General features: G+C 39.5%; 1 protein-coding gene across 1 annotated transcript in view; it reads right to left on the bottom strand.

The window, feature by feature from the left end:
• NYAP2 (neuronal tyrosine-phosphorylated phosphoinositide-3-kinase adaptor 2) overlaps positions 1 to 27,930 on the bottom strand; it is a 245,958-nt gene that overhangs the window by 131,752 nt on the left and 86,276 nt on the right. Inside the window, exon 2 of the mRNA XM_065881126.1 lies at positions 18,009 to 18,310. Within this exon, the coding sequence (XP_065737198.1) occupies positions 18,009 to 18,310 (302 nt within the window). The remainder of the gene's footprint in view (positions 1 to 18,008; positions 18,311 to 27,930) is intronic.

Here is a 27,930-nt window from a genome sequence, read left to right as displayed (position 1 = left end):
AGGAAATGCTAAAAGATTAAGGATCATAGACAATTTCATCCACCTAGTGTGATAGTCCCTGGAAGTACGAGAGTTAACAGAAAACAACGGTGCTTGATATGAAAAGCACTTACTTATTGATTAAGTAAGTCTTTTATTGTACCTGGAGGGGGTGGGAAAGGCCACAGATACAACTGAATATTGCAAAGAATTACTCCCCGGTTCAATAAATACTCCGGTGGAGTATGTACTTACTGGTCACAGACCTAAGTTGGCATGTAAGGGTGGAAAATAGTTTGTGAGAATGATCTCAACTCTTATCAGATAATGTATCTCTAATTAGTAGATTTAATTTTCATCTCTACAGCTTTTTTTCCAAATAAATAAAGGTCAACTTCAATATATATTTATTAAACATGGCATGCGTCAGGGAATTTAGTAGGGGTACAAAGACAAGTAAGACCTTTAAGAATACACAGCTTTTTTAAAAAAATTTTTATTGGGGTATAATTGCTTTACAATGGTGTGTTACTTTCTGCTTTATAACAAAGTGAATCAGCTATACATATACATATATCCCCATATCTCCTCCCTCTTGCGTCTCCCTCCCACCCTCCCTATGCCACCCCTCTAGGTGGTCACAAAGCACTGAGCTGATCTCCCTGTGCTATGCGGCTGCTTCCCACTAGCTATCTATTTTACATTTGGTAGTGTATATATGTCCATGCCACTCTCTCACTTCATCCCAGTTTACCCTTCCCCCTCCCCGTGTCCTCAAGTCCATTCTCTACGTCTGCATCTTTATACCTGTCCTGCCCCGAGGGCTTCTTATACAGAAAAAACTAGCAATGCCAAGTAAAAAGGGTGCTTACTTTCCAGAAAAACACAGTCCTGGGAGGACCAGGGTGGATCTTCACTCCAAGAGGTTTGGGGCAGGAGTGTAGAGAATGTCAGGAATTTTCCCAGGGCCAGGGGGAAGTAGGCCAGGCTGGCTTCTCTTATTTTTTTGGCCTCAGCTTTATGATTTTTTTTTTTAACATCTTTATTGGAGTATAATTGCTTTACAACGGTGTGTTAGTTTCTGCTTTATAACAAAGTGAATCAGCTATACATATACATATGTCCCCATATCTCCTCCCTCTTGTGTCTCCCTCCCTCCCACTCTCCCTATTCCACCCCTTTAGGTGGTCACAAAGCACCGAGCTGATCTCCCTGTGCTACGCGGCTGCTTCCCACTAGCTATCTACCTTACGTTTGGTAGCGCATATATGTCCATGCCTCTCTCACGCTTTGTCACAGCTTACCCTTTCCCCTCCCCGTATCCTCAAGTCCATTCTCTAGCAGAGAGAGAATGCCTCTTTATTCCCATCTTGCCCCTAGGTTCTTCATGACCATTTTTTTTTTTTTTTTTAGATTCCATATATATGTGTTAGCATACGGTATTTGTTTTTCTCTTTCTGACTTACTTCACTCTGTATGACAGACTCTAGGTCCTTCCACCTCACTACAAATAACTCAATTTCGTTTCTCTTTATGGCTAATATTCCACTGTATATATGTGCCACATTTTCTTTATCCATTCATCTGTTGAGATATCATCTCACACCGGTCAGAATGGCCATCATCAAAAAATCTACAAACAATAAATGCTGGAGAGGGTGTGGAGAAAAGGGAACCCTCTTCCACTGTTGGTGGGAATGTAATTTGATAGAGCCACTATGGAGAACGGTATGGAGGTGTCTTAAAAAACTAAAAATAGAACTACCATACGACCCAGCCCACTACTGGGCATATACCCTGAGAAAACCATAATTCAAAAAGAGTCATGTACCAAAATGTCCACTGCAGCTCTATTTACAATAGCCAGGACATGGAAGTAGGCCGGCTTTTCAATACAGGTAAGGCTAAGAGCAATGGCCAGGAGCAGCGAGGAGGGGGTGTGTTTGGGGAGCTGGAGGGAACACTGAGCTCCAGGTTGTGGACAGAGCCTGGGCTGAGGGTCAGAAAAGCAAGGCTGGGGAGGGCTTGGTGGCTGCCCTAGAAGGTGGCCTTTAGAACATATTTTATAGGTTCTAAACTAGAATTTGTGTTTTGGAAACACAGACGATAAATACAACCTTTTTCATTTATTTACTTGATGAACTAACTCACTGTGTGTGCTATGTTTATAATTTAACCACCTATAGATCTTTCACTGAAACTCATTCTTGGCATACAACATATCAGGTTTCAAGAAAAAAATGTAAATGCAATCAACAGCATACATTTAATGAGGTTTCATCTATATGGAGTGCTAGCATCCTTTTCTCAAGGAAACGTTTTCACACATAGGACAAGTATACCCTAAATGTTTCTAGATATCTATATCTACATCCGTATCTATATCTACATCCAGATCTATATCTACATTTATATCTATAGGCCTAGTAAGGAAGGAATGGGGGTAGGATTTTGAGTAACCGTTCCAACCGAAAAGGGAATACTTTTCTATTTCTCACCAATTCCACTTCTACCTTGGTCTAATCACTTATCCTCTCCCATCTGTATGACTACAGTAGCCACCTGCCTGGTCTTCCTGATTCTATATCTGCCCCCTATGAGTCTATCCTCACCGCAGTCATCACAAAGATTCTTTACAAATACACCCTGCCACTCTTTTGCTCCATCGCCTGCAATGGCTCCCTTGGATGCCATGCCCTAAGCTGGCCTACAAGGAAGATTCTACAGGGTCTCACCTTCTTTTCCTTTCTGACCTCACTTCCTGGTCTTGTCCTTTTTTACCCACAATGTTCCCCATCCCCAACTGAATTCCTTCCTATACACCTCCTGCCTTTGGGTCTTTGCAGCAACTGTTCTCTCCACCCGGAACAGTGGAGGTCTCAAGATTCCCCCCCAGATCACATCCTTACCTCCCCACTGTCCATGTGAGTTATCAACTAAGTGTCTCTCACTTCCAAATGCATCCTCTTTGCTTGTTTGTGACAAGGGATCTGGGGCCTTTAAATATTTGCTCCTGGGCCATCTGGCACAATGTTAAGCTTTGTTTGTAGAGGATGCTGGAGAGACGTTACAACACAAAAGGGTTTTACTTCCTGGTTCCAGGGCTTACTAGCCAAGCTCCTGCAATGCAGGTGGCTTTTCCATATCTAACTCCTGCCCTGCAAAGCAGGCAGCTTCAGGAGCACTTGGCTCCTGAAGCACCCAGAAACAATCAGCTGCCTGCAGTAACCCCAACCCCAGGTAGTGGAGTACCTCTGATGAGAAAATCCTGTGAGTAGTTTTCCGCAGCACCTTAAAGCGTGATTTTTCGGCAAGTTCCAAAGGATGGATTTCCAGCAAGAGCACTGCTCCACCACAGTGATGCCTCTGCCATCCAATAATCCACAACTATGCCTCCCAACAAGGCATGGATCTCACACAGGTTGGGAGGTACTCTTTCTCAGCCCTGGGACCAGTGGCTGTTCCTAATATCTTCAATTCCTGTAGTCTTTGCAGTCTTCTTGACTTCTTAATACCTGATCCATTACTTTAGTTATAGTTAATGATTCTTCACAGTAAACATTCCCTGTTCAAATAACTGCATGGTTTTTCTCTCCTGATTGGATCTAGACTGATCCAATATCTTAACTCAAATATCAGGATGAAGTCTTTTCTGCCCTCTCTTCTTAAATGTGCCTGAGCCTTTTGGATCTCTTTGCCTTGCTCTAGATTTTTCTTTCTCCCATAGCACTTATAACATTCCAACATACTAGCCAATTTATGGATTTATTATGTCTAATGTTTATCAGTTGCTTACTCCTGCTAGAATATAAACACTTCAAAGGTCACGTATCTTTTTCAAAAATTTGCTCATAGATGTATCTCAAACTCACAGAACAGTACCTGGCACATAGTAGGTACTCAATAAATATTTGTTGAAGGAACAGTCTCACAGGTCACAAGCAGCTGCCTCTCTGAACATACTGGCCCATAATGGGGGAATTTAACTTGTTTTCAGTGGCTATAGACAGCATTGCCATATCCTTTGGGGACTGAGAGAGACGGTAATCCTTCCACTAGTCCTAGACTACAAATTACAAAAGTTGTTCATCACTCTATGTTCAGCCCTAAAGACATAGCTTTTCCTCTACAACCATATAAGAATGTTGTCTCAACACTTTCAAATTCGTTTTACCACTTTGACCAAATCAACAACTTCCTACTTGGTTATTTTTTGAATGTGGCAATTAATTTTATATTTAATCCAGTATTCACTATCAAGCTGGTGTGCACACATTGCTAAAACAAAGATTTCCGCAGCCACTGAAATCTAATTTTTGGTTAGGAATAGGATAAAGCATCCCAGCTAAGGGACAGATCTACATGGCTCTGGCTTCTCTGATCTAATGGCACAGAGATAGAGCATACATTTCCTTTTATCCCCCAAGCTTATATGTCATGTAAACAATCATGGCCAAATTATCTAGTCACAGTTAGGAGAAAGGAAATAAAATTGAAATACATAAAAATAAGACAGGTCTAATTTTCGTGTCTCTTGTTTCTATTTCACATATGGGTGCAAGGTCTATTTATTCTGTGAAGTGAGTATCTCAATTTGAATTTCATCTCTGTCTACGCTTAGCTTTCTCTTAAAGATAACCCAGCCCTTCACATCTCACAGAGATGGAGGATTCTACAAGATAAAATAAACATCTGAAGTCCCCAAATAAAGATTATATATGGAGAGTAGAACTTTGGTTATTTAGAACTACAAGGATGTAACTCAGTTTGCTTTGCCACATTTTCTGGAGGAAGAAGGACATTCTCATTCAGTTGCAATACACTTTTTCATTTTAAGTATTTTCATACAGAATATTTCTAAAATATCTTGCACCCTTATTTTCAGCAGTTTATGATACTTCCTCTGAGAATCCATCCCTGACTCTTCCAGTTGGGGTAGGTGCCCTTGATCTATGCTCACACCATGGGCCCTGTACCTCCCCCCCAAGGAAACTGCTCGCACTTCACTGTGACTGTCTGTTTAATTATCAGTGGCCCTCCCTGGGTTGTAGTTTTTTAGGGAAGATAACATATTTGTCCGTTCCCCTATTACCTAGCACAGTGCCTGGCACATGGCACATACTCAATAAATAATTGTTTACGAATGACATCCTCAGGGCTCTCACACTAACACTGAAAGTAAAACGAGGCTAATTATAATCAAGGCCTTTTGATGCTCTTTGACTTGATACGAAATAGATTAAATTCTTTAAATTTTGTTTCTCTCCCCTTAGTATCAGTAAAACAGTCCTTGCTTTTCCTTTTTCCAGGCTTATTCATTGCTCCTAGTAACAAATTTATACCTACCAAGTTTACAAAAAAAAAAAAAAAACAAAGCCTTGTAATTGATATGCTATAAAATTCACAAGCCTTAGTGAGAGAAGGAGTTTGGCTCTCCTAAGCTTTTTTTTTATTCTTCTTAGGTTTCAGCTGTTCTCATTAGATGGAGTTGTCAGAAAGCAGAGATTTCCAAAGGGCAATGTGTTCCCATGTTCTGCTCCATATAATCAACTTAATTTAATACACATTAATAGCAAAAAAAATTTAAAAGAGCTTGTCTTAAATCACTACCCTCCTACTTAACAAGAAAAAATGTAGAAAGCAATACATATTATAGAAACTTTCAGTACAGACACAGGGCCATAAAGTCAAAGCACTCGTTCTGCAATAAGTATGTGCTTTGTCGAGGTCAATTAAAGGCAAGATTTATGCACACATGCCGTCACTCTGCCTTAAAAAAAATGGCTTTACATACTCTGCCTCACAATAGAGTGAAGAACTGCTCAGAAGATAGATGCCTACAGAATGGAAAAACAGAATTAATCTGGAACAACATACCTGGCCTCTAAGACTATAACGTAAACGGCTAAGGGAAATCCCAAAATATTTAAGGATAGGAAAGATGAAAACACCTTCCAAAAGTCATTTAAGGGAAAGAAATCTCAGTTCTCTATTGCGTCTTGAGAAACTTGATTTTTTAAACTTTATCTGAAGGGCACAGGCAGAACATTTTTGATTTATAATATGAAGATAAACTAAAGGGTACATGGTGACAATAACATATTACAGCTTCTCAACAGTATTCTTCGCCACTGCCCATAATTAATTTGTGTACCTACCAAGATTCAGAAATGTAAAACAATGGAGGAAGTATATTATAAGGTTTTACAAACCTAGGAGCAAGGAGAACCATCTCATCTTTTAACTCATTCAGACTGGTTACTGTATCGTACACAAAGCTGGGTCTGAAGTGTAGATGGATGGCCGAGGTACTTGCTCCCTGAGGATCACGAATCACTGTGCTTTTCCTCTAAGCTCTCCAAATGCCTAAACTTCTTTCTACGTTAAAGATGCTTGAAAGTACAACGACTCTTCGTACCAATTAGCCTCCTGGAAGACTCATTTATGAAATAGCATGTTATTAAAAATGTACTCCTTCAACTTTACCTTAATATTAAGCCCTACTCTGTGGTAGGCATTGAAGGTGCAAAGACAATAAGAAAAGGTCCACATGTCTAAGGAGTGTTTAGACTCATTAGGATACAAAAATTAGGCAAATACTTAGAATAACATATAACAATAGATATACTGGAGTTATACACAAAGTACACACAGAAAAAATGTGTTTATATACATTGTCACAGAGAAGGTAGCAGTTACACTGGTATCTTGATATATGAGTGGAAATTTGCCATAGAAACTAATTTGGAGAAGGCGTTCCAGAAAGACGGGATTTCACACACAAGGGCACAGAGGCAGGAATAATTTTGCCTTGTTCAGAGAAAATTCTATAGTTTGGGAATGCTACAAGAGGCATGAATGGTGGGAGATGTGGCTCTGGGGACTGGCAGGGGGCCAGATGATGAAGGTTATGCTAAAGTGTTGTGCTTTTATCGGGTAAATAAGGAACAGGCCATGAGCTGATGAAATCACGAGCTGAATAGTGCTATGATCAGGCATGCATGTGAGAAAATCCTCTCTGGAGGTAGTAAAAAGGATGGATGTGAGAAGGTGACACTGCAGGAAAGGAGACCCATGAGGTGCCCAAGCAGTTGTCCAGGTGAGAAATGATGATGGTCTGAGATAGGAGAGCAAGAGTGCAAATGATGGAGAGGGTCAGACAGAAGAGGTATGAGGGGCAGAACTGGCTACTCTTAATAACTGAGTAGATGTCAGGAGAGCAATCTGATAAAGCTCTTGCTTTTCTAAACTGAGTCTCAGGATAGGACACATCGAGGAAACTGCTGGGTCAATGTAGATATGATGAGTTTGGAGAGTCTGTGACATCTACAGACAGATGTGGGTCCAGAGATGCAGTCAGACATTTGGAGAGCGTGTAGAATTCATCACTTACTTATTCAACAGATATAGAATAGAAGGTAAGAGCCAAGGACAGAGTCTGGAGACATCATCATTTAAGAATCAGGCAGAACAAGAGATACCCTCAAAGATGGGCTTCCCTGGTGGCGCAGTGGTTGAGAGTCTGCCTGCCGATGCAGGGACACGGGTTCGTGCCCCGGTCCGGGAAGATCCCACATGCTGTGGAAAGGCTGGGCCCGTGAGCCATGGCCGCTGAGCCTGCGCGTCCGGAGCCTGTGCTCTGCAATGGGAGAGGCCACAACAGTGAGAGGCCCACGAACAAAAAAAAAAAAAAAGAGAGAGATACCCTCAAAGAGATTTAGAGAGCAGTCAGAGAAAGAAAACCAGTAGAGAGCCGTGCATGAAAAACAGAGGAATTGAGGATTTAGGAAATATGGGAGCGATCAATAGTCTAAAATGCTGAAGAGAAACAGCAAAGGATGGGCATAGCAGGCAGCCACTGAGATGGGAACCAAGACTGGATTCAGTGGCACAGTGAAGATGGAGTCGGTAATAAAGTGAGGATCTGGTGCAATGAGCATTGCGGACATGGAGCAAGGACATGCAGAAGGCCTTTTAGAACCTGGCTGAACAAGGAAGGAGACATGCAGGACAGTGGCTGAAGAGGCCACTGGGTCAAGGTTAGAGGTAGGTAAGATTAGCAGTCAAGGTTGGATTCCTCTGAAATGAGCTAATCCAATTTCCAGCATGCCCTGAGCAAAGTTCACCCACTGGAAAGACTCCTTCCCATTACTGTTAAATCTATGAAGCGGACAGTATAGATATAAAGGAGATTATGCCAATTTTAAAAACAAAAATTACATTTTAACTTGTTTGGTAAAATATCAAATGCTTTATGTAACCAAATGGGAGAAGATGTTTTTATCAGGAATACCCTCAGAAGGATACTGACTGAGGTTGGAAAGATAGGGAAAGGGCTGGCTTAACTCCCAGGGAACATGCTTATTTAAGTGCAAGGAGGCTCTGAATTGCCTTCTAGGGATGACGTTCTCAGCTTCAGGATTCAGTGGCCAGACTGACGTCTAGAGAAACAGAGGAGAGGTGACAGTTTTGTAGAGAAGAGAGCTAAAGGAGGTAGAGACCATTTAAGAAAGGCAGGCTATCAACTCCTTTCCTTCACTTTCCTTACAAAATATTAGTAATTAGTAATTTAAGAATTTACTATATTACTTCCTAATGCTTCAGTATAAATGCATAGAAGAGATAAATCTCTATCCAAGTTTGAGGCCCAACAAAAACAGGGACCATGAGGAAAGTTGCAATGAGGATTACATTTAGTACTTTCTTCTTCATTTGAGGACATATGCTTTCTGTCTATTTACCCATAACTGGAAATTGATGATATTGTTGCAATTCAGAAGTTGCATAATTTAGGAACACATAGTCTCATGTTGTCATCAAAATGCTACTCAACAGGTAGACAGAGGACAGGAAGGTGCTTAGTATGAATTACTGCCGCTAATCCCTACAATACTGGGGTCCTGGAGGAATCAACAGGCCAAAGCCCTGGGGAGCATCCTCACCACATCAAACATGCTGTGCATTATCTAGCCCACATCCATCAGGTGTTTTAGGGGATAGTAACTGTGCTGGGTCAAGCTAGACCATTGGGTCAACAAAAGAGCTCACCAGCTGGGAAAATCGGCAGTGAGGATCAAGTAGACTGACATTTACACACACTACAATTTTTCATATTTGCACCATTTTGGTGTCAATAATTTACTTAGATCTTTATGTTCCAGAATTCCTTTGGCCTGGGAGCTGCCAGACTGAGGAGTATATTTTCTCATGTCTTCCATGAGAAAGACTTCCATGAGCCTTTGGTAAGGCTGAGGCCAAGAGAAATGAGATTTTCTCACTTTCAACTCAAAAATAATAATTCAGGCATTTTGCAGCAGGGATGACTTCTTTTATTTGGATAAAAGGAAAGACAGAGAAATGGGGAAGGGAGTTATATTTTGCCCTTTTTATTTACCAATTATTTAGATGTCTTGTGGTATTTACATTATTCCATTGAATTATAGTTTGCTTTTCGCATTGCTAATTAACTTTCCACTAGTTGACTTCTTAAGTATCTAACTAGACAGTTAGATAGTTCCTGGGAAAGCAATATATGCATATTTTCCTTTATATCACCCCAAGTGGGCAGAATTCTAGGCTGGTCCACAAGACTCCTATACCCTGTATGATTCCCTCTCCTTGAGTGCAAGCAGCACTGTGAATATGATGGTATCTTATTCTCATGACTAACAGTATATGGAAAAAGGTGAAAGGATTTTCCTACTGTAATTAAGGTTCCTAATCAGTTGACTCTGCTTTTATCAGAAGGGAGGTTATCCTGGGTTAGATCTTTAAGAGAACCTGTAGGCCTTCCCTGAAGGGAGAGAGACACTTTCTCCTTCCGTCCTTGAAGAAGTAAGATGTCATGTGTTCTACAACCACAAGGAAATAAATTCTGCCAACACCCACATGAGCAAGAAAGGACCCTGTGCCTCAGACAAGACTCCAACCCCAGCTGGCACCTGGATTGCAGCTTTGGGAGACCCTGAGAAGATTCCTGACTCTCAGAGACTGTGAAATAATCAAGGTGTATTATTTTAAGCCACAAAATTTGTGTCAACTTGTACAGCAATAGAATACCTTCACAGTTAATGCCCTGATCACAACAGACACTCGGGAAGTTTGAGCTTATTGGTTTCTCATGGAAGAATCCATCTGTGCCAAACAACATGGATAAAAATTCTCTTATGAATCTAAGACACTGAGACAAATGAGGCCAAATCCAGATTGCTACTAAAAGGGTGTTGAGTGAGACCATATAGAGGCAGGGGAGTTCTTTGGACTAGAATCAATAGCCATGGCCAGGACCAAGAGAAAGATGATTTGACTTACAAACGGTTTTATTCATAGGTCCCAGGGTACATTAGGAAAAGATCACACACTAGATGTACAGCTCTGTCTCCGTCTGAGCAGCCTGGTATGACAGATGGCTTTTACACCAGGAAGCCTAGCAGCTTCTGATTCTGTCAACCTGAAAAGTGAAACCCAGGAATGTGGGCCTTCGATGACAATTCCCCATGTCTCATCCCATAAAACAAAACACTAGAACACTACCCAATGCCAAAACGATGGAAATTTTGAGAGCTTGTTCCCACTTCCCTTGTGTTTTATTAGTGTGGTGCTAAATGGGGCTTTGAACACTTCTAGAAAGCACACTGTGACGTACAAGTGCCACTTGTTATGTGAAAAAAGGCACTAAGCCTGTAAGTTGCAGTCATTTAAATGGGTCATTGAAAACACCACTGAAAAGCCATCGCTGAGCCCTTTGAAACAACAAACACTGTTGGCGAGAAAGGACATACCCTCTCAAGACAAGATCCAAACAAATTCAGAAAGAGCTAAGCAGATACTCGAGAGGCCGAATATGTCAGCATTTTCTGAGCTTCTATCATCTCATTCACTTTCAAGGTCTGGTCCGGGAAATCTGGAACGCTACCAGCAGTGTCTTAACTACCCTCTGCTATCCGAAAATACAGCCCAGTGCTGAGAGGAAGGGCAGCAAGGGCGCTGAGAATCTGCTATTCTTCAGGCTCTCAGCTATGTGCTTTGCTAATGGATTTTGCCCCACTTTTTTTGCCTCCAAATTGGTCAAATGGATTACTTTTCCATTGCTGTGTAACAAGTTATCATAAATGGAGCAGCTTAAAAATCAATACCACTCTATTAGCTCACAGTTCTTATAGATCAGAAGTCTTGGCGTGGCCAGAACCCAGAAGGCTGGGTTCTCTGCTCAGGCTGAAGTCAAGGTGGCAGCCAGTCTAGGTCCTCGTCTGGAGGTTCTGGAAGAAAATTCACTTCTAAGCCCATTCTTGTTGGCAGAATTCAGATCCTTGTAGTTATAGAACTGAAGTCCCTGTTTCCTTGCTGGCTTTTAGCCAGAGACTACTCTCGGCTGTTAGAGAGTGCCCACGTTCCATGCCACATGGCCCCTTCCAGCTTCAGGCCACTGATGGTTTGTCAGTTCCAGGGAATATCCAGGGTGAATTATACCAAGGAATGGGGAATTCTGAATAAATATCTTGGACAAGATTCCACCTACCACCTAAGACCAGGATTGCTATTCTCATTGTGCAGATGAGGAAAATGAGGCTGTGAGAGACACTGTATTAAATGTTGGCAGCACTGATGTGTCTGTTTGCCTCTGAAGCCCATGTTTTGCTAATATGTCATGCTGAGTCATAAAGGGAAGTGTTAAATTTTTATATGAGTACTTGGAAGGGTCAGAAATCTGGGCTAGTCATCGAGAAAGCAAAATCAAGTTTATGGCTGGCCCTGACTAGGGCTGATTCAGGTTCCCAAACTGGAATTCTGACCTGGTAAACCTGTAAATTCCCCACAGTAAAAAGCATAATCAACTTGTTTCTCCTCTCTCCTCAAATGCTCACAGGTTGCTTATGAAGCTGTACATTGGTACAAATCAGATTCAGGCACCTTTAAACTGTTAGCACTGAACAGCGAAAGAGCAACAAATATTCTTTGTAGGAAAAAAAAAAAAACCCACATTATTAAAATGTGTTAAGCTGTTTCTTCCAGAGCTAAACAACTAATTACATGGAGGATGCTCACGTAGTTATCATGCCAGATTTTCTGGTTTCTAGAAAAGATTCTTGTACATCAGTGCTTGCTTTGTGATATGGATAGAGGGAAACAGGCCGAGCAGGAGAGTTGGAAACAAAATTGGTTGTAAGTAACATGAAAGAAAGGACCACTTCTGTTCACCACCGGATCTCCAGTACGACCAGGTAGGCACTCAAAGCATTGGCAGAATAAATGGCGGCATGAAAAGTAACATTGCTGAAGGCTGTAATCTACTTTGTTTGGTAACCTTGAGAGAGGGATTTGTGTTTGGTTTTGTTTTTAAGGCAGTGATTCTATAATGAACTTAGCCTTCCTTTGGTTCTGGCTCAACCACACAGTTCAAGTTTCTGAGGACAGTCAGATTCCAAATGTTCCTGCAGGTATTCCAATTTTTAATTCATAGATACGACTCTACCAAACATCTCTAGAAGGTGAAATCAGAAACCAGGAGATAGGGGCTTCCCTGGTGGCGCAGTGGTTGAGAGTCCACCTGCCGATGCAGGGGACACGGGTTCATGCTCCGGTCCGGGAAGATCCCACATGCTGCGGAGCAGCTGGGCCCGTGAGCCATGGCCACTGAGCCTGCGCGTCCGGAGCCTGTGCTCCGAAACCAGGAGAACTAGCCCAGTTCATTGTTTTGTAAAGACAATCATGAAGCGTTATCATAAATTAAGAGTTGAGAATGGCTTAAAACAAATGAAAGTTAAGAATACTTAGTTTGGGAGGTATGGGTGAAATGGAACAAACTTCCAGTTATAAAATAAATAAGTCCTATGGGTTTAATGTACAGCATGGTGAATACAGTTAATAATACTGTATTGCATATTTGAAAGTAGCTAAGAGAATAGATCTTAAGAGTCCTCATCACAAAAAATAGGTGATATGTATGGCGACGGATGTTATCTAGACTTATTGTGGTGATCATTATGCAACATATACAAATATTGAATCGTGTCATACAGCTGAATCTAACATAATGTTATACCTTAATTATACTTCAAAAAAAGAATACCCTTAATCAACTATACTCCAATATATTAAAAAAGTAAAAAAAAAGAATACTTAAATTTTTTAAAGGAGTCTAAAGTGTTAGAAGTACTTGAAGTTTAATAAAAATGTTTTCCTCATTATACTAAATATATTTCTTTTCCTGTCCTAGTTATTTTAATTGGAGTATAGTTGATTTACAATGTTGTGTTAGTTTCAGGTGTACAGTAAAGTGATTCAGTGATACATATACATATATTCATTCTTTTTCAGATTCTTTTCTCATATAGGATATCACAGAATATTGAGTAGAGTTCCCTGTGCTATACAGTAGGTTCTTGTTGGTTATTTATCTTATATATAGTAATGTGTGTATGTTAATTCCAAACTCCTGATTTATCCTCGTTGCCCCTTTGGTAACCATACATTTGTTTTCGATATCTGTAAGTCTGTTTCTGTTTTGTAAACTATATGTCAAAAAAATGGACAACCTAGAAGAAATGGATAAATTCTTAGAAGGGTATAACCTTTCAAGACTGAACCAGGAAGAAATAAATGTGAACAGATTAGTCACAAATACTGAAATTGAAACAGTGATTTCAAAATTTCCAACTAACAAAAGTCCAGAACCAGATGGCTTCACAGGCAAATTCTATCAAACATTTAGAGAAGAGTTAACACCTATCCTTCTGAAACTCTTCCAAAAAACTGCAGAGGAAAGAACACTCCCAAGCTCATTCTATGAGGGCACTATCACCCTGATACCAAAACCAGACAAAAATATCACAAAAAAAGAAAATTAAAGGCCAATATCACTGATGAACATAGACGCAAAAATCCTCAGCAAAATACTATCAAACCGAATCCAACAACACACTAAGTGGATCATACACCATGATCAAGTGGGATTTATCCCAGGGATGCGAGGATTCTTCAATATATGTGAATCAATCAACGTGATACACCATATTAACATATTGAAGAAGAAAAACCATATGATCATCTCAATAGATGCAGAAAAAGCTTTTGATAATATTCAACACCAATTTATGATAAAAACTCTCCAGAAAGTGGGCATAGAGGGAACCAACCTCAACATAATAAAGGCCTTATATCTCCTATTTATTTTTAATATATATTCTACACTAAACTAAAATTTCATGTTATTCAAGCCTATTAATAGGTAGTAAGTACACATTTAAAATTGTATGAACTTACATTTGTATAGCAATTTCTTTTTATCATGCCCCATTGTGGCCATTAGCCCACTGGCTTGTCATAAGCCTATGAGGGAGGCAGTATGATCAGTTTTCAGTGCTTTATAATCATTTTAAAGGTAAAGAGTCTCATTAGGTCACTGGCTCAGTCAATGTTGGTCTGTAGATTCTAAGTACAGCCTCTTTTGCCTGCACCACAGAGCATCTCTAGGGATGATGCTACTGATAAATGGGATACGTGTTGACCTGAGCAATGGGAACGCAGAATGAGAATTTGCACGGTTCCTGCTTTTTCTGTATCCTACACAAGACACAGCTTCTCAGGCCTCTCCTCCTTTCTAGTTAACTCCCATTATTTCATCTGATCTTTCCTCAAACTAAGCAGGCATCACACTGAAGCAATACAAAGGGCAATTAAAATATTTATCACATATTTATGATCAATTTATCTTCTCTACTGTACATGTTTTTAAAGGTGTTATTATAAAAGATCCTAAAATAGAATAGAAAATATATTTTTTCAATATGACAGAATTACAATTTTTAAAAGCTAAATTATAATTTTCTTGGCATGTGAGTTTTGGTTGTATTCATAACTAAACTACTTTTTTCCTACTCTGAAAAGCTGTTTTGCTACAGGTCCAGTTCTTTTTTACTTTTAGCCACAAGGAAGTCATAAGCCCCTACTTAAATAGAAGCTGGTTACCATGGAAATCATTCTAATGCCACTGAATCAATATTTTGATTTTGCTGACATTTAATGTAAAAAGAAAAGACAGACCAAGATTTATAAAAGTCGCTTTTCATCTTTGTTATAATTTTGATAGCTAGAAAAATTGTAAAGGAAACATATGTTCCGTAATGAACTCCAGTTAACTCACAATTATAAAGAATTGAGGATTCATAAAAGAGCAATCTACATATTTATATAATTTTGGCTTTAAGTACACACATATGCATGCATGCATTTGGACTCAAGAATTTTTTCCCATGTCTCAACTGAGCCCTGATTCTCTCCTGTTACTGAAGTCATAAGTTGGTAGAAGAGATTTGAATATATCCAGTTTTGCAATTGTCTTTTGATTAAGTGTTCTGAAGAGAAGGTGAAATTTGCATTGAGAATCACTCTTCCACAGAAGTTGACCATTTCTGCACTGAATCTTAATAGTCCATCTGGTCCACTGGCCACCCTCAAAGAAGCACTACAGCTTAAGCCTTCTCAACCCATCCTTAGAGGTCCTTCTGAGGAAAGATGTTGAACTTGAACCTAATGTTTAATAAGCCTTACTGACCATAAAGTAGTTTTCCAAGTCTGAGATAAGTCTTTGCTGCTGCTGTAATTTACTCACTGTCTCCTTTTCTGTCCTCAGAAGGAATAAAGATAACAGAGCTGCTGTCTTCTGTTTGATAACTAGCTATTTAGAGGCTTAGATCTTTAGATGGTGAAGGGATCTGAAAGAATTATGAGCTTCTCTACTTCAGGAATTAGCTACCTACAGCATCTCAGATGAATGGTAATAAGTTCTATTCTTAAGACAATTGAATCACCACTCAAATGTTTCTTCTGTGGGACAATCATGATTTTCCACATGTGTCTACTTTGAATGCCCCAGGTCCCCTTCCTGGGGGGTGCTATTCGGAAGTGTATACATTACACTGCTTCCAGGAATGTTTCCAGGAGCATTACACTCCTGATAACACACTCCTTACTGTCTGTTTGCCTTGTCTGTTTCATTTTCCCCTCCCCTTCCAATGGGTCTTTTATTCCTCTTCATTCTTGAATCATTCTAGGCCCTCATCATTCAGAGACCACTGTTCCAAACCAGTAACCTGCTTTTGAAAACAATCTAATGTAAATAATTATGCAGTTTTCTGGCAGTAAAAGTAGGAAAGGGGTGATTTTTGGAAACAAGATCACAGGATATAAAGAGAAATGAAAGGCACCATATATCAATAGCAGAGGAAACTTAGGAACAATATTTAAAATTTACAGAAGGCAGATCTCTAGAGCCTTTTAGTTTATTAACAAGTAAATGAAACACCTAAATTGTCTCTAAAACATCAATGTGTTACAAGTTGAAGGACATACTGATGACCTTGACTCATCAGTAAAAAGGCTCAGAATTCTAATCTGTTCCAAGACATCAGAGGAACAATAGAGTTACACAAACAAACAGACACACAGACACACACCCATCTTCACTGCAGTGATATTCATTATAGCAAAACAAACTGGAACCAACCTAAGACTTCATCAAAGAGATAGTGATTAAATAAAGTATCATGATGTATATGCCCCTCCTAAAAATGGTGTTTCCCAACAAACTGAATGCCATGGAAAATAGTCACAAGAAAATAACTGAAAATATAAAACACAGAACTCTATACACTAGGATTTCGATTTTGTAAATATACATATACACATGTTATTCACACATATAATCTCACAAACACACACTCATGATGTATTTTCACATATATGTGAAGTAGGAAAAAACTGAGCATAAGTGGAGATTTTCCCTATAGAATGCATGGATTCACTCCATCTCCAGGCACTTATTTGTGTTCTTCAATATACTCTGAAGCTTTTTTTTTTTTTTTTGGTTAAGTAGGCACTTGGACACCAATATGGGAGAAAGGAGAGATGAGGCTATTAGAAAAGATGGTACATGCTTCCTGGGCACCCGTCTCATGGACTAGGTTTGAGCTTCAGTAGAAGGATTAGACCAGAAGATGAGGGAGCTTTTGTGAGGGACTGGCGAGCCCAGGTGACAAAGAAACCTACCCAGTTGAGGAAAGGACCACCTGGCTTCCACTCTCTGCTGCGAGCTACTGGGAAACTTGGAACACTGGGCGCTCAGGGAAGCCAACTGGGGAGAATGTCAGGGACAGACGGGGTAAGAGAAAGACTTTGGGACCTCATAGAGCCATGCTCTCAAGTTGGCCACTGGCAGCACTGGACACCCTGAAGCATTTTCCACAACTGAAACACAAAAATCTGAATGCGCCTGTATCAAAACACACTTGCAACTACTCTCCCACCAAGGGACTCTCAGGAAAAACTCAGGAAAGCTGAAACTTATTTATTCAAGCAAGGCTAAAGAGCTGGTGATATATAGTGTTAACCCGACCTAATTTAAATCATAGACCAGCAAGGAGACTAAGATATATTTGATTTATGTATTTCATGGCTGAGGAAAAATATAAATATAGGTAGAAATAGAATAGAGATTGAAGTAGAGACTTTAATACGTATACGTGCACACGTGTGTATATACTACAAACGTACACACAAACATGCATAAATTCATATTCACTGGAAGGAAGTACAGCAAAATGTTAAAAAAATGATCATTTCTAAAGATGAGTACAATTTTTCTTCTTTATATTTTCCTGCATTACAAAGCTCCCCAATGATCACGATACTTCTATAATCATATAGATAATACTAATAAAAGCAAGAAAATATAAATTTTAGACATATTGCTAGGCAAGATAATTTTCTAATGATTCAAAGCTTAAAGGGAGCTGGAAAACTCATATATTGCTTTCCTTTTCCGATGCTATAAATTAAATCCATTTTTCTGGGTGTCATTTGACAACACCCAGATAAATAGCCATCCCCCCTGGATTCCTCTTTTCTAAGACTCAGGGGGAGGGAGACAGGACTATGCGACCCAGGGAGGAAGGCAGATGCTGGTTAGTATGCGGACCCAGACACGTGGCCTGAAGTTTCTTGCTAAGTGAAGTGGGCCTGGCGGGTTTTACCTTCGTTCCGCTCGGGGCCTTTCCCGCTCTTACTGGCCGCCGTGCTGTTGACCGTCTCGGACGACGTGCTCAGCTTGGTGCTGGGGTCCCTCTTGGGCTTGGGGGGTGGTTGTCTCCGGGAGCTACAGCTGCTGTCATCGTCTGTGCCCCCGACCGAGTGCAGCGACTGCGACCTCACAGAGAAGCCACTGGAGCAAGGATGGGGCAGCCTGTCCTGAGGAGCGGGCATCGTCATGAATCCCATGCGGAAGTGTTTGCCCACGTACGTTCCTTCGTGGCCTCGCCCTACTTCTCCACCTATGCTGTAAAAGAAACACGAAACCCGCGCCAAGTGAGCCAGGATGTGCAAGATCATGGGCACAAGCATATCTATAACTGTTGATAGTTCACGTTTTAACTTGACACTGGTGAAGAAACGTTTCCAATAACACGAAAATATTCTATGCTTTTGCATTCAATATGACAGTAAAGCAAATACAATTTAATCAGAATCAGAAATTCTGGTATCCTGGTATCCACATACTCTCAAAATAGTATTCTAAAGAAAAAAAAAAAAAAAAAGCTACCACGTAGCACATTTCATCTTCAATTGCTTTTCTCTACTTTCAGGTAAATCTTGTCCGTGGCTTAAAAAGGAAAAAAGAATTCCTTGTGACAATGACTTGTAGACTGCCTTTTTTTTTTTTTTAATTTTTATTGGAGTATAGTTGATCTACAATGTTAATTTCAGGTGTACAGCAAAGTGAACCAGTTATCCATATACATATATCCATGCTTTTTTAGATTCATTTCCCATATAAGCCATTACAGAGTATTAAGTAGAGTTCCCTGTGCTATACAGTACGTTCTTATTAGTTATCTATTTTATATATAGTAGTGTATATATGTCATAGACTTTTGACACATGACTGAGGTCAAGGGGGCAGCATTTGAAACTCTTCTCCACTTCATCAAGTTCTTTTTTTTTTTTTTTACTTTTACCTAGTTAATATAGAGGGAAAAACAAAACAACAACAACAACAAAAGGGGTTCTGTTACCAGTACAAGGGGGGAGAGAGAGATAGGAAGTGAAGAGGAGGTAAAGGAAGGAAGGGAAGGAGGCAGGGAGGGAGAGAGGGAGGAAGGAAGGAAGGAAGGAAGGAAGGAAGGAAGGAAGGGGAAAATACTTGCTTAAATCAACAGAATAATTGTTCATCTCTCTCGGGTTTCCAGAATCCTTTGGTTACACTAGTAACTTAGTTCTACTAATAGATTAGTCTCACAGAATCAAATAGCAGCATCTAATAAAGAGATGTATCCAGAGTTAAAATCTCATCCGATCCTAGGATAGCCCTATTCAGAGTATGCAAGGTTTCCAAATGTAAGGTTTTTAAGTTTTACATTGGAAAGTTTGAACAGAAATTTTAAAATATATAAGAAAACTCTCTCAGCTTGAAGCTCAGTTAATCATATAGGAAATGACTGTTGGGCACCATTCTATTCTATTAAGTAATGGTGACTCTATGAAGAAAAAGGAAATGAATGTCAATATGAATTTTTAAGAGAGGTTTTTCTAGAGTTTTCCCCATTTTTGCTCATTCACCAGTAAAGGAAACAAAAAGAATTGTTAGAAATATTGGGTTGATTTTCTTAGACATGTATGAAGTAAAAAAAGTGTCTTTGAGTATATGAATTTTGGAAGCCTGTTGAATCTACCTTTCCAGATATAAAATTTTTTGGGTCTTTTTTTAATCTTAATTTTAGCCGGCTCTTTATTGTATCTTTCATGACTCTAATGTTTGTCATACATTTTACATTCCAGTGGGAAAAAATCATGGTAAATATTTGTTTTTCCCCCTTCGCTGAAGGAGTTATGACAATTATATGACCCTTGTGAATAGAGCCAGAAAGGGTTCAATAAGAATATGTGACTCTGATTTTGGTATTTAATTCTGATTACAACTTGCTATTCAACCACAAATGTTTTCTTTTTATATTTATTTCATTTTTTTTTCTGAGTATTATGAGTCGATATTCAGGTACTAGATATACTATCTTTGCAAAGCAAAATGAAGAAATATCAGTGCACTAACTGGAGCAGTGGATACCTAGAAGCATGAATGAAATCAAGCAAATGTCTAAGTGGAAGTTTTCACATCGTAGTAGTCAGTATCCTAAATCCGTGTAGTGTTTTCACCTATTTCACGTTCTGCGCTTTCTTCAAGAACATCAACAAAAAATTAAACTAGAATAAGTTCAGATGGAATGGTTTGTGAAAAATCAGTAAGCATTTAAGGCAGAATGGTGTGGTGAAGGTGAGATCAGGGTGTGATGGAATGGGAAGATTTGTCATTGATTTGTGACGATTGTGACAATCTTTCTCATAGAAGATGAAATATTTGATCTCATCTAAATTTGCCTCAATCGTTTTGCGTGTCTTTTCCTTATTTCTGCTGCCATATTACTGAATAAAAGGTGCTTTGAGGATTATTTAGACAGTCATTCCCAGTAACATATCCACGTGAGGGGATTTATGCATGTATTAATGCACATAGGCATTTATGAGAGTTATGAGGAATAATTGTATCAGCAATTTCTCTGTTACTTTTGACCTAAATAGGGCCTACACATTTTCCCAGACAGATAATTAGCTCTGCTGCTTCAAAATTACATTTTTTCAGCATCAATTTCCTGTAACTCTTTATCCTTTTGTTCATATATGTAATGTGTACACACATAGACACACACACACACACACACACACACACCCCACACACAAACACTTTTTCCAAAGAGAAATTCAGTGTATGCTTTAAACAACGGCAGGTCTCAGGTACAAATTCAATTTGACCAGGCTGTGAATGCAGGATGAAGATGTGGGGCTATGGTAAGTTGGATGGAAAGGCCGTTATCCAAGGCTGAGGGTGAGCAATAAAGGCTATGGTACACCTAGGTTCAAGAGGCCAGTAAAGATGATTAATCTAAAGGAAATCGAATATTACGAAACATAGCATATAACTAATTCCTGAATTTAGGATAGCACCATGTGGAGTTTTTAAAAATTCCTAGACCCATACTAAGGACAAATACCTAATCATATTTGTTGAATCAGGATCTCTGTAGCCAGTTAGCCATGCTCTGTAACTAATGAGTTTCTTAGAAAATTATATCCAGATTTTTTTTTTTTTTTTTTTTTTGCGGTACGCGGGCCTCTCACTGTCGTGGCCTCTCCCGTTGCGGAGCACAGGCTCCGGACGCGCAGGCTCAGCGGCCATGGCTCACGGGTCCAGCCGCTCCGCGGTATGCGGGATCTTCCCGGGCACGAACCCATGTCCCCTGCATTGGCAGGCTGACTCTCAACCTCTGCGCCACCAGGGAAGCCCCTATCCAGATGTTTTTGATGTAGTCAATCCAGAAACCCCCAGAAACATTAAGAACAATAGTTAGAGACATTAATGAGCTGACATGTGTTAGTTAGAAACAGCCAGGGAAACAGAGTTATCAGAAAGTGGGACAAAGGAGACTTACCAGAGACCAGGCAAAATATCACAGATAAGATAAGATACAATGTATTAGTCAGATCCTGTTAGGTTACCCTGAAGTAACAAATAATCCCCTATTCTTAGTTATTTTTAACAACACAGGTTTACTTCTTGCTTGTTTTCTTTGGGTCAGCTGTGCATCAGCTGTGGCTGTATTCCACATGCCTTTTTCATTCTCGGATCTAGTCCCTACTGAGATATGTTCTCATGGCAGAGAGAGAAAAGCACTCACGGTACCACACAGTGTCTCTTAAAGCTTCTGCTCAGATGGGGCATGTAAGGTTGAACTCACATTCCACTGGCTAAAACCAGTCTTATGGCCAAGTTTGATGTCAATGGAGTGGGGATAGATTCTCTTCCAACAGGAAATCACTGCAAGTTACGTGACAATATGTGGGGATGCATAATCCTCTTCCAGGTAGGGGACCAAATACAGGTACAGCACTTGTAGCATATGCCTCTGAGATCTCCCTTCAGGAGGCAACTTGACATTAGGAATGAAGGTAGCTGACAACTAGTGACACATTGAGGGGTTTTGTGCTTCTTGCCCCCATAATTCTGGTCTCTACCTAGTTAGAAGTCTTGGTCTCCAAAGCGGGCACGCTCTTTCTCCAAGATACAGTAAGGGTCCCATTGAACAACAAGGCTATAGCTGCCTCCTAAGTAATTTGAGCTCGCTTTGTATAGTGGCCAGCAGACAAGAAGACAGGTCTCCATTGTGGAAGAGATCATGGACCCTGATCAATAGGAGGAAGCGGAGCTGCTGTTACAAGATGGTTCAGAGAGAAAAATGTATGGGACCCCTCTGGTTACTCCCTTGCCCAGCTGTGAGTTTGAAAGGTCACCTGCAGCAAGCTGGCCCGAGAAGGTTGACCGGATGTTCCAACCTCTCGTTAAATTAGTCTCACCACCAGGCAAGCCACTGAGACCAGCAGAGGTGTTAGTTGAGAGTGAGGTGAATTTAGAATAAGTGTGGGAGGAGGGAGATAATGCATATCAATTGCAACCCCCATATGAACTGCAGTGAAAGGAGCTATAGTTTCTCACACCAACTGTCCCCTCGTAAGTTTTCCCTCATGAAGCATCCAACAGGATCCATGAAAGAGCTGGTCCCCAAACCTGCAGAAGAGCATCTGCTGAGCATAAGGGGTGAATTGCGGCAGCCATGAAACTTCTCTAAGGACAGCACTTAGCTGACAGCCACCAGCCACAGAGTCTTCAAATCGGATGCAGCATTTAGGTCAAGGCCACTCTGCCCATGGAAAGCTCCTAGCTAACAGCTGAGCATATGAGGTATGGGACCTGGCTATTTCTGCCCAGTGTGGGAGTGCTTGTGTCTGAGTTTCCCTGTTGGGCTGGCTGAGACTTGCCCATAGCTACACCATGGTCTGAAGCTCTTCCTATCCGATTATTTTTCCTTCCCCTTCTCCTCCCACAGGTGTCATGCTACGTTGTGGTCTGAGGCTTTTTCTGCCTATTCCTGCTCCCTCCTTATCCCAGGCATTCTCCTCAATAAATCTCTCCCTCTAAATTTCATCTATCTTGGTATCTGCTTTCTGGAGGTCATGAACAAACATTCTTGGGAACGATCATACCATCTATGACATTCAGGAACCAAAGAAGCAAGAAAGAGAAAGTCTAATAACAAAAGTGAAACCCCAGAAATAAGAAATGCCTGTGAAAATAGGACAGTCCCTTGCTTCAGACTGGGTATTTAAATGCTGGTTGGGAAAGTAGGAACTAACTCCACTATAGGAATAGTTGGCTTGAAGTGAAAATTACGTGGGCTGAAGAAAGCAGAGTCTTTTTGCAGTAAGACTCTAGTGCTCAAGATAGATTAAGCCTGACACATCTCATGTTATAAAAATAAAAATAAGTTTCATAACCCTGAATTTAAAGAAGTACACTTTTTCTCACACAATGAAGGTAATGTTGCAAGACGTAGCTGTCTGTTGGTTTGTCTATTACAAAATTTAAAAAAATAAAGTACTACTTAAATCAATGTAAGTTGTTTTCCTAGAAGTAATTGATAAAATATTTGTAAACTTCTCCAAAAAAGTTATTGGCTTATGAACAGACCTGGACATTTGTGCTCTGGAATCACTGAGTTGTGGTTTCTATCCTCATCTCCACCATTTAGCACCTCTACTTTAGCTGCTGATCCCAAAGACCATTTCCTTAAGAGATAAATAGTAGTATTAGCCTCATGGAGTTGTTATCAAGTTTACCTGAAATGCTACATATGAAGCATTTAGCATGGGATCTGACATATCATATGCAGTGAATAATTTTAGCTTTACAATTCCTACTTTTAAGTCCTGTCCTCCTGAATTCTGTTTAGGGGATCATAATCTGCAATGTAAGGCCGTATCTCTAAAAAAAGTGGCATATGGTACCATGTAACCTCAAAAAACTGTGCACAAAGTCGAAACAAAATCTTACATTTAACTCAAGATAATCTAGGCAAACATAGTCTCCATGTTCTTAACTTTCTTCAGTACTTGCTTTGATTTTTTTTAAGTACCCGTTGATCGGGACTGACAAAGAAAGGTACAAAACAAGAACTTCAGAGCTGCTTCGACAATGCTATTCAACAGAGCTTGTTACTTGTCTTGCTGTCTTCTTGAAAATCCATCAACATTAATGTTTTATGTCTTCTTCTGAGAAATGCTTCCTTTCAGAGACGAAAACGCAACCCCTGAGAAGGGTGAGCTGCTAAGGTGAGATGTCAACTCTAAAAGTGACAGAGACACTGCTTCTCTGTGTCATTTTGAAGCAAATATGCCAATATCTCATAGTAGAGTATTCCTGGGAACCACTGGAAAAAAAAAAAACAGAATCCCGGTTCATATGTGTACCCTCTTTCAAGGATATCTAGGAAGTTGGGATACAAACAGTGTTGTTACCTAGGAGTTTGCTTCTTGCTTGGAATTTTTTTTTTTTTTTTGTAACAGTTCTGTGAAGCTAAGCTCAAAAATCCATCTCTGACACTGATGCATAATCCAGTATATTTTTACCTTTGCAAAGTTCTGAAGCCCCTGGAAAATTTCTGTTGATTTTTCAAGAAGATGTCTTTATCTCTTATTAGGGTAAGGGATTATTCAATCATAAAGTAAATGGGGTAAATCTGAAAGGGAGATGGAGACTATATCTCTAAAGGAGATAATAAAATTTACCTGTGGGCAAGTTTACCACTGTCATCTGCTAAGTATTCAAAATTTTCATGTTAGGCATGTTTACAATGAATGAGCAGAAGGAAATCAATATCGAGATTTTATTCATTAAAATTACCACTTAAAAAGTTTATATTTGATGCTGTCTTCCTCTTGCCTTCTCTGCAAATACGCAAGACCTAACACTGATGACCCCACGCTGCCCTGTGAGTCCCGCTAGCCCACTCACCAGAGGGACCCCCGCTCTAGAACTTGCCCTTTCCCCCCTCAACACTGGCCTATTCTTGGTATCATTTCCAGCTAAAACAATCTGTGCTTGTGAAAAATTATACATAGAAAGAGCCAAAAGATTGGTATGTTACACTTTTTCCTATTTTGACAGGCAATATGCCTCAACCCATAGTCTGACTGTTAGAGAGAGAGGTGTGATTCATTACATCCTCCGTGATTTTGGGCAGATGGAAATTGTCATACAATTCATCATCCCAGTCCCATTAGGCCTTGATGAGTACAAGTGGCACTTCACATCCACTCACCTTGAGCTTCATGCAGGCAGGAGTCCTGTCTTCTCGCTCACTCTTATAAACACTGTCACATTATAGGTGCTCAAACATACTTGTTTTATGAAGGAAAAAAATGAAGAAAGGAAGTAAATCCACTTTGGAGATAGATTAGATAGATAGATACATAGATAGATACATACATACACATATATATAGGTACATAGATACATACACACATAGGTACATAGATAGATAGATAGATAGATAGATAGATAGATAGATAGATAGATGATAGATAGATAGATGATAGAGGGCTTAGAGAATTTTGTGGACACTTGTCATTTGTGCTTCCAAGGTATTCATTCTCCCTAATTCTGGTAATGATAATTCCTACGTGGAGATCAGTCTTCTTCCTCTCAGTTTAACATGTTACACAGACTCAGCCAATCAATTACTAGATCCCCCCGGCCACCATGACTATTGTAGGGACTGGCAAACTGGTGAATCAGAGTAAACCTTGGCACTGGGTAGCATCTCAAAATGCCTCAGCCCTCTTGCCACTACAAAGAGAGACTAGTGGAACCAGGTCTGTGGCATCGTAGACCTGGATCTAGATGTGCCTGCAGCTAGGTAAATCCTAGGGCCCTTCAGTTTTGTCGAATACTAAATTCCATTTTGTTGAAGCCCGATTTAGTTGGGTTTTCTGGCACTTACATTGGCATACAGTCCTAAATGAGCCAATACAATGCAGCAATTACTAAATAAATATTATTGGCTAACATGTCAGAAAATGCAGTTGATATCAGGAAAGGACTAGGAATGACACAGGGCAGGAAATGAGTGCATCATTCTTATTAACTGCTGGAAAATATCCTTCCTTTTTAACAGTATAAGTGGAAATAATTAAGTGTCGATTGGTTTGCCCCATATATATATATATGTGATCATGCAGTACACTTTGATGTGGAAACTTGGCTCCAGTAACATTAAACTGTGTTCATATTTTCTTCCAAGTTGTTCACTCACCATTACCCTCAATTTCTTCCCTGAGCCCCACTTGCTTATTCAAAGCCATAACCTGTGGATTTCTTGCCTTAGCCACAAACATTCATTTTCACCACTTCATATCCTCCATGATATCTATTTTCTACTTTTGTGCTCCTAATATCTTAACTCTTCCTCATGTTTTTCCAGACATCAATTTCCGGCGTCTGGCTATTGATTGGTGCTTCTTGGATCTTAAGGACAAGTGTTAAAAATGGGATCTTTACACATCTTTTTATTACCTGCTGTGGTGAACTATAAGAGCAAAAACAAAACTAAATAAAACAAAACAATGGGAAAAAAGAAACCTGTCCCGAAGAGAAGGGATTCAGTTTCTAACTCCAGATGTTATATTTAACATTGATATGCTTAAGCACTGGATTATTTCTCTTTGCTAAGATACTTCAACTCTGCCCAAAATTTGGTGTCTCAGAAAGAATATTAAATACGTAATCAACCATTGAGTAGCTACCTGGTTTTATGTAGGAGGCACATACTTTCTGAGCTTCCATTACCTTTATCTTTATATAAGGGAAATACTTTCCAGAGTTGTTATAAGAAATTAAAATAAGATTAAAAAATGTCAAAGACACCTAGGAAGGTGTCCAATCCAAGTTGAGGCTAGACAAATATTAAGGCGCCTTCCCTAACTTCCTGGTTTGCCAGGCAACTCTGTAACAGTTTTTACCTTTCCGTATCCAGTTATAAGGAGGGCATTTTAATGATAAATTTCCAACGTATGGCACCATAAAAGAAAAAATACTTTAACAGTATAAGGGCATTTTGCTTATTTCTGTAAGAGGGCTTTGACAATAATTGTCAGGCAATATACTTCCAAATCCAAATTAGGGGAGAAAAAAGATCTTGCTTGAAAATGAAGGAAAAGTAACAAAAATAAATAATTTATCTTTTCTGCCATAATTGTGGGTATAATACAGAGTTGGGCAAATTTTTGAATGGATTTTATGGTTTTTTTCTGTCAAAACTCCATGATAATTCAAGATTTTTGTGAAAGTTAGGGCTTAAGGTAATCATGGCTAGAGTTATGCTTGAAACAAATATGTCATTATTTATCATAAGTGCTTATTGCCAAGAGTTTGAAGTCGATATTGCAGCCCATTGATTTAATGCTTAGTCATAAAATAAAGTGAGGAGGTTAGAGTGGGGAGTAGAGAGATTTTTTTAACCTTTATCAAAGTTCCTATTGTTCACTTCTTAATCTCTAGAGAGATGGAACTGAAATCTAATGTTTATTAAAGCCAGAACAAATTCTATGGGACATCTTTAAGAGTCTTATTTTTACTTGAAACATGTCGAGTGCTTTTAAGATTAGCATATGTTATTATCTATGGTATTTTGGAATCTAAAATTAAAACATTCCTCATTTCTATATACAAATAATACTTCTCTACTCCTTAAAGTGTCATGGCTTGAAGAAGAGACAGTATATGGAAAATTCAAATCCTATAATGATATTCAGATTCAACTTAGAATATAGTTTACAGAAGTTCACATCGTGGGAGATCTTTTCCAAAAATTCAACCAAAGAAGGGGAGGTTCTGGAAAATATATTTTTTTATTTGTGTCTTCAAAACTAACATAAGCTTTGAATATGGTTTGAGAATATGCCAAGTTTTCACAAATGAGTTTAGCTAACCATATGTGGCTCATTTCTCAATCT

Source organism: Phocoena phocoena, chromosome 7, assembly GCF_963924675.1.
Source record: "Phocoena phocoena chromosome 7, mPhoPho1.1, whole genome shotgun sequence".
Taxonomy (NCBI): Eukaryota; Metazoa; Chordata; class Mammalia; order Artiodactyla; family Phocoenidae; genus Phocoena; species Phocoena phocoena.
This window is presented reverse-complemented; position numbering and strand designations above follow the sequence as displayed.